The 15,197-nt window shown below is 34.1% G+C and overlaps 1 protein-coding gene across 13 annotated transcripts; it reads right to left on the bottom strand.

Moving 5' to 3' along the window:
- Positions 1–92: 92 nt before the first annotated feature.
- On the bottom strand, positions 93–15,078 carry LOC122577383 (calpain-A-like). 13 transcript variants are annotated; one of them, XM_043748714.1, is made up of 17 exons: positions 13,009–13,222; positions 12,842–12,941; positions 11,035–11,184; positions 6,931–7,107; positions 6,194–6,381; positions 5,803–6,106; positions 5,554–5,735; positions 4,677–4,927; positions 4,438–4,595; positions 4,093–4,310; positions 3,955–3,997; positions 3,541–3,585; positions 3,239–3,368; positions 2,040–2,174; positions 1,236–1,363; positions 870–1,065; positions 93–793 (listed from the first exon to the last, which is right to left on the bottom strand). In XM_043748714.1, exons 3-17 carry the CDS (start codon positions 11,110–11,112, stop codon positions 708–710), a joined length of 2,319 nt encoding a protein of 772 aa, XP_043604649.1. In that variant the 5' UTR covers positions 11,113–11,184; positions 12,842–12,941; positions 13,009–13,222; the 3' UTR covers positions 93–707. The 13 variants fall into 13 exon arrangements, with proteins under 13 accessions (XP_043604649.1, XP_043604637.1, XP_043604646.1 ...); XM_043748702.1 differs by adding an exon at positions 11,733–11,850 and having other exon boundaries at positions 12,842–13,221; XM_043748711.1 differs by adding an exon at positions 11,733–11,850 and having other exon boundaries at positions 12,899–13,221.
- Positions 15,079–15,197: the final 119 nt, after the last annotated feature.

Genomic DNA, 15,197 nt, shown 5'->3' with positions numbered 1-15,197 from the left:
CTTTGTAAAAATATTTTTTATATATCATGAAAATACATGACAAAGAAATTTTTTACAATAATTGTGAAAGAAAGAAAATAAAAAGATATTTCTTACACTAAATACAGAGTTCTTAAGCTTTATTTAGTGTGGAGTATATAAACAGAGTTTTGGATCTTATAATTTTCGTATACTCGATAATTGAACGAGAAGGAGATGATAAAGCATGTATAAAATATAGACTAGTTTCTGATATAATAAATTATTATCATTTTAAGATAATTAGATTTCATAGGTACAATGATACATTAACTAAGGCACATTCTCTTTACATGTATAACAGTATTGACAAAAATACAAAGAATAAATTATTTATTATAGATAGTAAAATTTTATATATGTTTTCCATCCTTTCTATGCACTTTTCGAAAGGAATTGTGATACTAATATAAACTTTATAAAATGTCATACATTTAGATTTATGGAACATTACTAATAATATATATCTAAACAAATATTCTTTTAATAAATATCTTGCGTTTTTACTTTATGTTTGATCAATGTACAATTAGCAAATTGGAAAATAGCAGTATAGAAAAAACAATTTCTCAAGATGAAAAACGTGATGGAATCGTCAAGTATTTCCTAATACATACATAGCATGACAAAAGATACGAACGTATTTATCTTCTCTTATCTTTATCAATGATTTTGATATATGTATTAGATTAAGAGTATAACGTTTTCTCTATCCATTCTTCCATTGTGAATGTCGCCGTATTAGTTAAGTCTGGATCTCGTTCTCTGAAAATATCTGAGAAATAGAAATATTCGTTAATTTCTATATTATGATATAAGATGTCCTATTATATTTATCGATATTCGTTTACCTATCATTGTCTTGAGTCGAACTGCACACATGATGTAATCATCGAAGGTGATCATACCATCCTTCGTTCCGTAACGATGTACCAAGATATTTAAAATATGATTATTGAGTCGATAGCCTGCGCTATTTAATGCTTGCCTCAATTCAAATGCGCTCAAATATCCCGATTCGTCTTTGTCGTATAATTTGAACACAGCCTGAAAAGGAAATGTTTTGTAAACCTTTTTGTTTTCATTTAATTACAGCTATTTCTTTAATAAATAGAAAGTGGATGATGCACCAAAAAAATAATCTTCCCCATATACTAATCTATTTATCTAATTTTTGTTTCAAATTGTGAACAATTGATAACAATAAATTAGCGTACCCTCCATTTCCTTATGTCGTTCCATAATGTTCGAAATTCTTCAAATCCGAGTTTTCCAGAGTGATCTACATCTAACATGGCCACCATACTACGGCATACATCCTTACTGAATCCTTTATCATTCGTTTCTGGAATATAGAAATCATTTATGTTTATAATATTGAACGTTATAATCGATTAAACTTAAATGTTTTATATTGTACATTTTGGTCAATTACATAAACTTCTGAAACCTTATAAAGTAGAAGATATTAAAAGATTATCGTTAGATATATAATTGAAGATGATAACATCACAGATATAAAAAATATAAATAGACAACAATAGGTTATAATTATAATGGGATTATATGGTAGAGCTACAGATTTTTATCGACATTTTGCACTTGAAGTCCGATGAATTATTTTCAAGCAACATCGTTAATGGTTTATATGTATATGTTCTTTATGACAAAGGCACATGCACAAACTTTTTTGATTATTCATTCTTTCAGCTTTTTTGCCTCGCTTCTACAATTATATACATACATTTGTTATTTGTTTCAAACAATTACTTATAAATTACGTATTACATTTAACAATCGGATAAAATGAACGATGCCTTCTTAACATAAAATTTGCGGTACTATTATCGAGGACTGAGATGTTAAAAAAGTTAAAAGGAAGAATTACGATTGCGTTCTAATAACTCATTTTTCTTCTGAAGAGACCTAATGTTTCAAAATATCTGTCTCCTATGTTACATACGTATGACCTGTAGTGTGAAGTATGTACTATGTAAGTACTAGACTAGACAATGCCTTACCTACAATCTTACTGTACTGTTCATTATTACAAACAATGCCGCACAGCAGTGAGATGAGAGTGTCGATAAACGAACCATTTCCTTGTACAGTTTCAGGGGCATGAGCCTCACTACGACGCGCCGACTGTGGTAGTTCTACCCGTAACATACAGCTACATGTTAACATTAAATTTTACATATGTACATTCGGGTCAGATCGATCAATATACATATTAAAAATCACAAATTTTCAATACTATTACAGATATTTTCATTAATTCGTATACAAATCGTATGTATTATTAGCACATTTGATTCTCATGTAAAAAAAGCTTTGTCTAGAAATGTTGCCAGGTTCCTATCACTTTTAAATTGTTTTGAAATTTTTAATCGTAACAAATGTTGATTTGGAAGTCAATTAAAAAGTTCTGAACGAACAGTTTATTAGTCGTATCATGCTACGTTAAGAAACAATTTTAACCAGAACATGAATTAATTACAACATAATATAGATTCCAGGTATTTCTATCTCCCATGTAGACCCAAATGTATTTATGTATAGTATGTATGAAGTAATTATACAGCAAGAAACAAAACATGCACAATTACGCGAATGAAATTTGAGTTGCATTAGCGTTCACATATAATTGATTCACGTGAAAACAAATTAATCGAAGTGCTACGAAACCAGTATGCATTGTGCTATTTGCGTGTCTTTCCATAAAGTATTCTAAACGAATAAATAATTGATGACGAAAAAGCGTAATTACGTAAATTCTATTATGGCCAATAACAGCAAACGGTATTAAATAAAAAAGCATTATTTCGGAAGCTTATTGTGAGAAAGTAAAGGTATAAAAGCTTTCTTCTTGAATAATAAGCAGACAGCCATAATAAATAAATAAAATTAATAACTTATTTCTAACAGAATTTTCTCTTGAAAACATATACAATATGTGTAATACTATTTCATGAGTAACGTGATATAGTAGATATAATACTGTATATATACATTATATAGTACATATAATAAATAGATATTAACCGCAATTATATAAGATGTACACATTTCAATTATATTTAAATACCTGTATAGTGAAATTAAGATAAATGCGAAACATTTTTCTCAATTTTACTTATAACATGATCTTTGGTATTACTGTAATTGAATTATTTTGATATGCGGCTAATATAAACAAATTAATTACAAATAACTATACCTTTTCGCATTGCAAAATCTAAAATTTCCTTTAGCTCCATCCAATCCACTTCCATATCGTCACCAGCAAGCTTTTTGAAAAATTCTCGAACTTTGTCTGCATTACGGTCTGCATCTGGTTCTTCTCGAACCTTGAAAAGATAAAAATATAAAAATTTAATAATACATATAAAGATAATTCATAAAGTCCAATATCACAGAGATTTTATTAATTATTATTAGACATACTATATTAAACGTTGCATTACGCATATTAGCATATTAGCACGTTATATTGTACATATTAGCGTGCACATTACTTACCTTATCTCCATCTTCGTATTCGTTATCACCTTTGGGATTAATGACCTAGAAGCCAAGCAACATCAACATGCGAATTGTTACGAATTATTAATTAAGATTCATGATCATCGAGTAAATTTTCGTAGATCAATTTGGTTACACATTGGTAGTTGGGACCAAACATATATATGGTAGATCTATACTGTAAACATCGATATTCTTTAAAAGCATTATAAAAGCTTAACAGTTTAGATTTAGGTTATCAATATGCAAGTGCATAGTGTAAATAATGAACTGGTTTTGAGTTCGTTACTTGTATTACAATGCGTGTTAATAAATTGTACAAAATTAATCGTCATGCTGACTGTGCACGTACATCAGCTGTGCGATACATTGACTGTGTAAAAAACAAATATCAAACACTATCTCTCTTACCCTATCATCAATTTCTCCAACACCAACTTCATCATCATTTTCTCTGAAAGAATATAGTTTTAATATCAATATTTTTACTTCTTTCTCTCTTCCCCTCTCTTCTTCCATCTTTTTTAATTTAAGGAAGAGATTACTTACTCCATATTGTTCTTATTTTCGGAGAATATTCTCAGCAAAAATTCACCCTCTTCATTAGGGTCAAACGTACTTGGAACTATGCAATATGCACCAGGTGGTAATTTGAAACGGCACGTTACTTCTCTTAAATTTATAAATGCTGGCGATCTTGCAACCGACGCGTTGTACTTGAAGAAATTAATGTCCAATGGCTTGGGTAACCGTTCGGGGTACTCCAACTGTATATTTGCAATCGTTGTAATCAGCATATTATCTCCCATAACCGTAACAAAATTGTATGAATATTTAAAAATTACTAGGATATGGATCCTTTTTTAACATTATCAGTTCTAAATAAGTACATACATGGTATATGGCAAATCCAATTGTCAGACATTCTGCACCCATTCTTCTCTGTGCTCGCCTATTTTTCTGCATCAACGCAACAATGACTGTACATTTATCATCATCTTCATCTGGGTACTCGAGAGTAATTCGGTATTGCGGATTATGCCAGAAGGTTTCTGCGAGCCACATCAAAAATAACATCTATTAGTATTGTAGAATAACAAGAACGACGAATACTAACGAAAAGGCACATTTACCTAAAAAGTTCCTACATCCTCCTGCCGTAACACCGCGTACCCATTCCCCTTCGAACACGCTCATCTCCCATCTCTTTTTACCGGCATTTAGATCGTCTTCGGTCAACGAGTCTGGATTCAAGTTACATATTTCTAGTTGCGTAAAATATCGCGTAAAATCCTGGAATGACATCCAAAATTCACCATCCATGTCGAAGGTCAAGCCTAGCTCTTCCTTTTCATGATCGGGAATGAATCTCCACTCTGGTGATCTATTAAACAAACATTCATTTTTGTAGTATCGTGGACGAGAGGCCTAAGAGATATCGCGTGAACTATAAACAATGTCGGGAGAAAACCTAAGTGCCGACAGGCCCAACAATGTATCGTCGGTTCTTCAATCAAATAGTTTCGCGGAAAAGGCCTACGTGACTCTGGTCACAAACTGTTGCGGAACACGTGCATGGCGCGGCTAAGACAAAAGATAAAGGGATACTAAGGGAGAAAGACGAATTAACAGTTAGTGTTAGTTGAGAAGTCAGAGAATGTCAGTTGAGAAACCAGAGAGCGTTAGTTGAGAAGTCAGGGAGTGTAAATCGAGAAGTCAGGGAGTGCGAATTGAGTGGTCCGCGTGAGAGATACAGCGTTGGATCCGTGGTAACGAGAGTTGCAAATTAACTATCTAGTTGTCTTAATTATAATAAGTTATTGTGATTAGTTCACGTTAAACAACCATCGTTTCCTGTTTAACCAACATCTGTTTAATCCATTGTAAATAATTTAATTATAGTAAAGATCCTACATTTTATACTTAAAAAAACACTTAGCACGCCTCATTTCATCGAGCAAAAGATTCTACATTCTGGGTAAATCAGCTCGAATCTGATGAATAACTTACTGATCGCTCCACGGACCATTCCATTCTGCCTCGTTACCCCATGGATTTCTAAGTCTAAGTAGCGGTATTTTCCCAAATTGGTTTGGCGTTTGAATCTCTACATATTTGACACGTGTAATACTGTAAGCATGACCTCTGATCAGTCCTTGAGGCGTCTCGGCTTCCAATATATTTGGATCGGGCTAAAATAATAATTAGCTTGATTACGCTCGTCTAACGAGCACAGAAGATAAGAAACGTCGGGCCTACCTCTATCGAACAGCCCATTAGCGAGTTCCTTTCGTAAGCTTTTAGCAAAATACTAAATAGATTTGGAGGGGTTTGGTCCATCTGATACATTTCCGTCACACCACCCGTAAAATCCTCCATGGCCTCACAGGTAGTTCCGCCTTTCAAAGCTTCGTACGAGCCATGAAGCTTCGCGTACGCCTTTTCCAAAAGAGCACTCCAGAATTCGTTGATCTCAGCCGAATGCAGGTATACCAATTCGCCGCGATAGGTCGGCAATCTGTCGTCAATCACCACGTCTACCCATCTACCGTACTGCCAGAATCTGTTTAACGTTAATACGTATATATGTATATAGATTTAGCCGAATAAACGTTTTCAATTTACGCAGTATGATAAGCCGTGGGAATACCTGAAGTGAAATATACCGGCGTAGTTTTCTTCGAAACTCTGGTCTTCTGGGACTACTTGGAAAAACAAATTGGCATCCATAGTGAGATTTGCGACTGCTGCCAGCAGCCAACAATCTCCTAATTCGCCTTGCTGAACGTCGAATCTGGAAAAACCCTCGACAAACAGTTGAGGGTTGTCCGCGATTTCCTGTAATCAAATACTGCAATGTAAATATTAACAATTATTCTGGTTAAGACTACGTAACTAGACCATCATCATCCCCTTGTAGTCGACCCTTTACTACGTTTTATCGCTAAATCGAATCTGTACATTTGCAATTTTATTTGGAGATTTCTCTGGAGATTAGAATTCCATAAACACAAGTAACATCGAAACGGGAAAATGTTTTAAACCGTGTACATTGCGCAATATGAAATAAAGATACAAGCAAACAGCTTGAATAATACTTTGACGCTCAATCGACGTTACACATCATCGACGGCTTTCTACAAGTTTTTATTTCTACGGTTTACGATATCGCATACTTGGTCTTCTATTAAAGCTTTATCAGCCTCAAAAATTGCAGCCGAAGAAAGAAAATATCGAAGCAAATTGGATGAACATTTTCTGTGTAATATTTTCTAGAACTCTGTAATTACGATAGAAACAAAAAAAAAACAGCTTAAAAAATATAGATACACGATATATGACATCGTAAATTATAAAGAGTTCGAGATACAGATAAAGATGACTTACCATCGGTCGTTTCCATTCTATATATCTGTCTGGCCTTTTCGAGAAATATAACGATGAATCATCCGCTGGAAATTCGGGATCCTCGAAAAGTGTCCCCGTAGCCAAACATTCTTGCTTAAGTTTGCTAAAATCTTGAACCGCTGCTCGGGGTCTGAAGCCAGAACCCTTTTCTCCTAACTGAAACAAAAACAATACCTTTCTACACAGTTCTAAACTTTTTCATACGAAATCTTTCTTCTTCGTAACAATGTATTAACAAACGTTATAGTAGGGTTTCCCAATAAAATTTGAGGTTGTCCTTAGAGGTTTGTCTTTGTAAGTGTCTTTTTCTTTTGTTGATTCCGATCGAGAATTTAAGTTTTCTTTTTCAGAGAATTTTTTATAAGATAGAAGTTTTCCTTGAGCGATATTAGGAATCGTGCTTTTTTTCTCGATACTGATATTTCTGGCATGTTCTAATTTTGGTGATAGTTTTAATTTATAATTTAAGTATCTGTAATTCGTGTACTTTTGTCGTTCCATTTTGATATACCGACGAGTAAAAATGATCGTATACCGTAACCGAAATTACAATTGTGTGCACAAAATTCCACTAGAATTATCTTGTTCTGATTAAAAATTAAGAAGAACGAAAATATCTGTCTAGCTGTTTCAATGTTTAAATACTTTTACTATAATAAACAAACTGAAGTGTATGTATACTCTCGATTGCGAGCGGAAGTATACTGTGGCTGCAAACCTCCCATTAATTTTATCACATATGGCAATACGTTATTACAAACGGAAGAAAGCTTGGCCACAACTATTTCAGATTACGTATCGAGATATGGTTGGTGCGGTTTAAAAAGTGCGCACAAAGCAACTTCTCGTTATAGACGTTAGTATCTTAGTCACTTAGCACCAGGTGATATCAGTGATATACCAGAGCTTTGTTAATTTACAAATTTTATCAACAAAAGGTATATAGCTACTTTTATTTGGAGAGGTGAAAGTTATCAAATTTTTATTTTAAGTGAAATGGTTTTCTACGTAGAAAAAGGTGCTGATCGTTTTAAACATTTACTATGTCGATTCAGTATGTAGCCGAAAGTATCGTGTAAGCGGACAAGAGTTAATTATTTACGCAACTATAGAATAAGATTTTTTAATCTGGATCTTAGTTCCGTGTGAAATTCTTTGCAGCTGTATTTATAGGATACTTTTTATTTATTCATAGAAGAAAATGTTGTTTCAGATCTCGTGTAAATAAACTTAACAAAACACGTTTTCCTATCTAAAGCATTTTTCTTAGTGCACGTGCGATGAATGAGAAGTTGAGTAATAACGTGTACACATGACGCATGATAGGATCATTTTGTTTAATCATATTCTTTGCAAACACGTCACGAGAGATAGAGAATGCGTACGCGTTCATTGAATTGTCGCAACGGAACGTCATCATCATTTAAAATGATCACTCTGACTTCGTTACTCCATTCTTCACAGCGTTTGGATTAATTTTACTGGAAATAATATCGAAATAACAATGCTACATTTTCTTCCTACCTTCTTTCTCATAATATAAAAATATTTCATTACCTCTATCTCTCGCCAATCAAACTTTAACTTCAACTTGTTTAACTACGTTAACGAATATTTAGGAAAAAGCGATAAAAAATCGTTTACGAATCTAGAGACTTAAAAAGTCACATACATGTTGGAATGTTCGTAACACTTCAGTCGCGTAGCTTTATTTAATTCGAGTACGACTTCCGGTTTTAAACTGCTCTTAAGTATCATGCGTACACTGAATGGAAATGACATGTGTGAATCTTATTATTACGCCAATTTTTCTGCAGTGAATTTGTTCAAGTAAATACTGACGTACTTAAAGCAATTAGATTATATCATCACCGGAATGTGTCCGTTAATTTTCAAAGACAGTACCGAACGAATACAGATAAATGGTTTAATTAACACAGATGTAACGTAGTACATGATATGTATCTAAATATGCGACCAGAATATCATTGTTAGAAGGTTGCTAAGAGTTTAGAATTAATTAAATTAATGGGTGAAAGTAATTAGGCAAAGCCTATATAATGATAAGTAAAGAGTATTTTTAGAAAAAGTAAATGTAGGGAAAGCGGTAACATATTTTATGCAGAATTTGTAAGGAGTCACATATAAAACCTGAAACCGGTTAATTATCATAATAATTGAAAATAAATAGCTGACGAAATGTCCAAATATGCAATAAAACGTGAACGAAATTAGTTGGAAAGTTAGCGTCATCAGATACGTACAGCAACGAATTAAACGCATTACATGTAATTTTAAGTTGCAGAAGGCATCTGAGAATTAGTAACATGATACACACACATACAAAGATGTTGAGGAAAATTAATACGATGTATATGATTGTTGTAGAATTTATTATAATTTTTTTTATATAGCTAGAATCTACTTCATATTTCCCTGAAGATTATCAAATAATTGTTAACATAAGATTAACGTAGTCATTTGTTGTTAATAAGTATAGGATATTATTTAGCGCGGTGAAACTGTAGAAAGACTGACCTTCGATTTCGATGATTTTTGGATATGTTCCAGAAATCGATGTTTTGAACAACTTTTTCCTATACATATTTGGACTGGACTCGTTTAGTTTTCGGGGTATTCGCGAAGAACTGCCGATACCGTTACAATGAATGCTGTCTATAGTCGTGCGTCTGTGGCAACGTATATATCGGTATTGGTTACCGGTAGTTTTTGGCGAATATCTCCAAAACTAAACGAGTCCAGTCTTATACGTACAGGAAAGAGTTGTTCAAAACATCGATTTCTACAACATATCCAAAAGTCGTCGAAATCGAAGGGTATTCATTAATCTTTCTACAGTTTCACCTTTAATGTAATAAGACGCAATAGCAATAAAATTTACGCTTTGTTTAGGTTTAAACTGAATTAAGAATTTCATATAAATGATACAAATATTTCAGTCGTGTTAGTTAAAAGAATAATTACTTGTACAATTATTCCATATAAGATCAAGTAAATAGTTTATCACTTCTACCACCACTAAATGAAATGCGAGAATATACAGAGTATTTCAAAATGTTAAAAGAAACATGACCTATTAAAAGCGTTGTCGTTCAGATAAAATCATTTGAAACAAGTTTCTCAAGGTATTTTCAATTAAGAAGAACGATGACAATAACAACGTAGTGGAACAACATTGTAAGTTGATTGATTAAAAACCTAACAATAAAAAATTGGTCGTCGCTTTAGAGAAACGCGTACCACTTTGATGTTGAAAAGCGATGGGAGGAATCGTTTAACTTCGACCGCCGCCTTAACGAATACATCGTCGAGCGCAGCTCCGTTCCCATCACCGTAATAATAACTCATTTTCCACTATGATTACACTCTGATTAGAGTATCTAGTAGCTAGCTTATGTCACGTGTTCGTTATATGGAGCCAAATAATTCAGACTTTAGGCGATAAACGAAAGTCACACAGAAATTCCAAAGCTGTTATTTCACGGGTTTTCACAGTGCGCACACAGAACCGTTACGTTGACAAGTCTGGAGACACGGACTGAGATCATTCTCCTCTTACCCTTACCTAGGTTTCGTCACGCAACACGGCTAAAGGCGCCATAACGCAGACGATTCTTCTGTGAAATTTTTTTCTAAAGCAAATATCAGCCATTGCATACGAAAAAGAACGAATCCGATATGTTGACATTCCGTTTCCTGGCATAATTTTGCAATTGCGATTCGTCAAACTGTCCATATACACAAACTACCAGTATAAATAGGCATTATAACTCGTCTGTATTCGTCTACATTCGGCTCTGTTCGGTACATTTTTATACTTTTAGACCGTAGCGCATGCGGTTTAATAGAATAACATATACACCATCTATGAAACATGTCGCGAATTAACATATAGAGCGCGATTTTTTAAACTTTAAATACATCCTTGCGATCTAATTTCCAATTAACGTTATTGCGTAACCGATGTTGAACAGACGTTTAACAATTACTTTGACTTTATGCAATACGAGCCTGTTCCTACAATTAACAGCCATAAAATTGTAGCTTCATACTAATACTCACTTCCGCTTTCGACGCTACTTGTTGTATAAATTCTGGTTCGACCACTTCAGGTTTCCATCCATACGAAAAGTGATTCATTCTGCTGTTGTTAAGATTTGACAGATCTTTATTCAGGATTCCGAATTATCCGTCGTTGTCAGAGTCCCGGAACTGTACGGAAATGTAAAATCAATAGGAACGTGTCACGCGCCGTACAAAAAAATCTTTTTATTATTTAGATGTATTCGATAAGAGTCAGAATAAATAGCGTCAGCTGATAAGGGCGTCTTCCTGAAACGTTGCGAATGATAACAACTTGCTACTTCGAGTACTAGTTTTTATGTGCTTCGATCGTACTGACACCTAACTCATTGAACAAAACTTGAAAACGTACATGCTTTTTAACGTAACTCGATGGTTTTCCGATCGATTGATAGGAAAAGGTTTACTAAATTCACCTTCGTGAAATGTATGTTATACGATTCGAACCTACACATATACATATATCACTGAACTCCGGATTTATTGTTAGTATTTCGTTGAACGTTCACACATCACACAACGTAGATGTGGAAGACGAATGACTAACGATGTAACTACGTATACGTGCATATATATGTCGTGAATTTGTAGCGAATATATCTATATAATTCACCTGTTATATACTCTTGTTTTTATTACAGTTTCGTAACGTTTCAGTTACTTCTGGCGTAACTAACCTGTCTTCCAGTTCCAAAGTGACTCACGCTATGGATTATTGCAACGGAGCGTAATGTTGCTTTAAATTTTGTAGTTTATGTCGTTGTTGCTTGAAAAATCAATTTTCCTTAAAAGATGCTGTTGATTAGTGAAGTGAAGGTGAAAGTGAATACATATGGTAAAATTGAAACATAGTCGATTTAAAATCTCATTGGTAACCGGAATTCTAACAATATCACATGCAAGTTTTTCAATAGATGCGTTAGATACGAACAACTTTATATCTGAATTTTTTCAATCATAATAGTCGGCAAGTAAATAATTATAATGAATGCTTATTTGCGATATTAAAGATAATTACTCGTAACGAGGAGTTTAATGTAACCTTATTATATTTTAATTTTACTTGAATATTAGTAAAAGTAAAAAGATTGATTCAGTTTTAGCATGGATGAGACATCATATTTTTACATGGTATAATGTTAAGAAAAAATATGATGCCCTGAAAGGATATCATGTATGTGAAAGTATAGGCATTAACGATGACTATGCGTCACAGTTTTCGAGCATCGACCTCCAAATTTATCCATCCAAATCCATCTGACGTATCACTACCTTGAAGTATCTAAATATTGATCTACATTGATAGTAATTATGTAACTTCAAATACAAAAGATTCTGAGTAATTTTTACATTTCTGCATTTTTTGCCCCTCGCTTTTTTAATCAATTTCGCAACTCAAAAGAATCCATCAAAAGAGTAATCGAAAGAAATTTTCAACGTCTTCTATACAATGTACGATATTCTTTGATCTTTCAATTCTGATTCATTCGTTTCAATTGCCAAACAAAACGATCATCCAATTTTTCGAATAGCATATCTAATGGTTACCGAGAACTCCACTATTGAAATATAGTTGAAAACAAGGCGTAAAAAATAAGTGTTATATTTTCTTAATCATTATACTGCTATTATAGAAAATTAAATTATTTTCTGCTAGGGTTGTTGTCAATTCTCAATTGATTTGTGTATCATATGTCGATATGTAATTTCAGTAAGACGCTCGTTTAAATAAAGTATATTGACGTATAGAGTGAATATCAATAGGAAATCAAATCGTTTACAGTACCGTCGGTAGTGTCACAGTGTCAACATCACTACGATACACAGAAAAGCTTTCATTCACCGTATTTTTCGGTTATCCAACGAAATTCAATTCCTCAGCGATCCTTCGAAGTAAAAGTAATGTAAACACAAAAGAACTCTTCGTGTCTGATATTTAAATTTCGTTTATACCATTAATTGCCGACAACATTTACAATATGGTCGAACGATACCGCCGAAATTTTACGACAAAATCCACGAAGTCGCACTGAATTTATCTTGTTAAACCTTTGTTAAGGTATTTTGGTACTTTAGTTAAGAAACTCAACCACGACACCATGAAAGCATCTTCGATGTAGAAATACTCGAGAAACACTGACTTTTCTTGTGAGATAGATCTCTGAAACGAAAGCATCCTCCCCGCTCGATGAACGACGGCGCGGTGTCGGCGCCACGACGCGTCGTGACGCCCAATTATTGCATATATAGAAACATATACAGTTGTATGCAAACGCTATACCGTCTAAAATTTCTCTGTTTTATTATGTTTTTTTTTGCTTATTTATCTATCTAAATGTAGAAAGTTAAAAATTGTGGAATTCCACTATTTATCTTGAACGAATCAAGTATAACAATGATAAGTTTTATTGTTTACCAGATTGTTTGCATTAAAAAAAAAAATTTTCCTTCCAGATAATATCGTTCGTGGAACTATTGTACCGTGAAATAGATACAGTAATAATGTATATTTAGCGGTTATTCTGATAAATTGAATCTTGGGCGGAAGATCGTGAAATATCAGAGAGATGTAATGCAATAAGCGTAATCTGTTGCTACATCTTGCACTATGATATAGTTTGAAAGACATTCTTGTGCCAAAGAGAATAACGCGTTGTCTTGTAATCTTTACTGAGATGCTTTTGTAAAATTTAATTACGAAGATCTAAACGATATTATCTGATCCTATCGGTGCAATACTTTGGTATTGCGTGTAAAATTCAGCCGAGCACAAGGAACAAGAAATGATCGATTAATTATTAATATACCGGACGTAATAAAACCTGAATAACGAAATCCCAAGCATTTCGATTAATATTTCGATTTTATACGACATCTGCAAAATAAATATCAATTAAACAGTATCGTAAGTAACATGGAAACGATATTTTGCAAAGAGAAACAGTCACTAAATGAAAGATAGGGAGGCTTTATGTTGGAAGCTGGTTTGAAATGTGGCAACAGGAAAACTGGGGAACAACCTTGGCAGTACGAGACTAAAAATACAAATTTCGTTTCACGTTATAGTCGGCATCGTGTATACGAGGGGGTTCATTTTAGGTTAAGGCTAAATTTGGCAGCGTTCCAAATGGTGCTTGAGAAAAAAAAAGGATTTCCCCTTACTGACATTACTCGAGCTTCGTCCGCCGACGCGACGTCTCGACTTCATTCTCGCTTTTACCGAGTGAATTTATTTCACTGGCAGTGTATTCGCTCGGTGGAATGTCTTTCAGGCGTGTAAATCAGCCGTAAAATGTTATTAAGAAGGCGGATAAAAGAGAAGAATAGAAGAGAAATTAGTTGATAAATCACCGGGTGTAGTAGTTTCTCGTTCTATTAGTTTCTCTTATCATCTGTTTAGATATTACATCAACAGGCTTGAATGTTAGCGGTTTCAACGATAATCATTAAAAAGTATGCGACTGACCAAGCACGGACCTTAAAAACGGCATTCGCTGGATGATGGATATCACCTGAACCAGACAGTCCTCCTCGGAGTAACCGTGACAAAAGATTGTAGCGACCATATGTGGACCATGTGTCCTCTGGTGGTTTAAACAAGATGGGATTCCTACGAATAAATCACCTTTTCTGCAGAAATTAGCATCTATGCTGTTCGTACGAATTAGTGCGAACCACGTGCATTCCACACTGACGTCTTATTCCCTTTTAGGAATTTCGAGTAACGCGATCTATCACTTTTCACGCTGCTCGCGATCATACAAACAATCTTGGACAGACGAATGATGAAAAGAGAGAAACCGAACGTAATATGCCGATGATACGTCGTCGGAATATCGTCCTACAGAAAGCTTACCCTTTTAAAAATTTGTAGGTTCTCGAGTTATCGGTGCCGTCGGCGATAACTTTCACGTAATAGTAAGAATAATTCGACATCGCCTTAATGAAGTTACCGCGGTAAATATAATCGCGAGCGTACGAAACTGTAGAGTAGGTGGCGAGATTGTCGAAAGGATGGCACAAACGCGCACTGTTCGCCGAAAACTACACTCGAATTGTCGTCTGTAGTCTGTACCCCTTCTTCTTCGTTCTATCGATGCCTGCTACTATCTGCTTGTCTGCTCGTTTGCAGTTTTCTTCGC

The sequence above is a fragment of the Bombus pyrosoma genome, linkage group LG2 (assembly GCF_014825855.1).
Source record: "Bombus pyrosoma isolate SC7728 linkage group LG2, ASM1482585v1, whole genome shotgun sequence".
NCBI classification, from domain to species: Eukaryota; Metazoa; Arthropoda; class Insecta; order Hymenoptera; family Apidae; genus Bombus; species Bombus pyrosoma.
Note: the sequence above shows the minus strand (reverse complement) of the source record. Positions and strands in the feature narration are given on the sequence as shown.

Coding starts and splice junctions, on each gene's coding strand:
- LOC122577383 (XM_043748671.1), bottom strand. CDS start 7,452: ATGGAACGACAAAAGTACACGAATTACAGATACTTAAATTATAAATTA. Junction 6,107..6,193: donor GCCGGTATATTTCACTTCAG/GTATTCCCACGG, acceptor AACGTTAAACAG/ATTCTGGCAGTACGGTAGAT. Junction 4,928..5,553: donor AATGGTCCGTGGAGCGATCA/GTAAGTTATTCA, acceptor TTTGTTTAATAG/ATCACCAGAGTGGAGATTCA.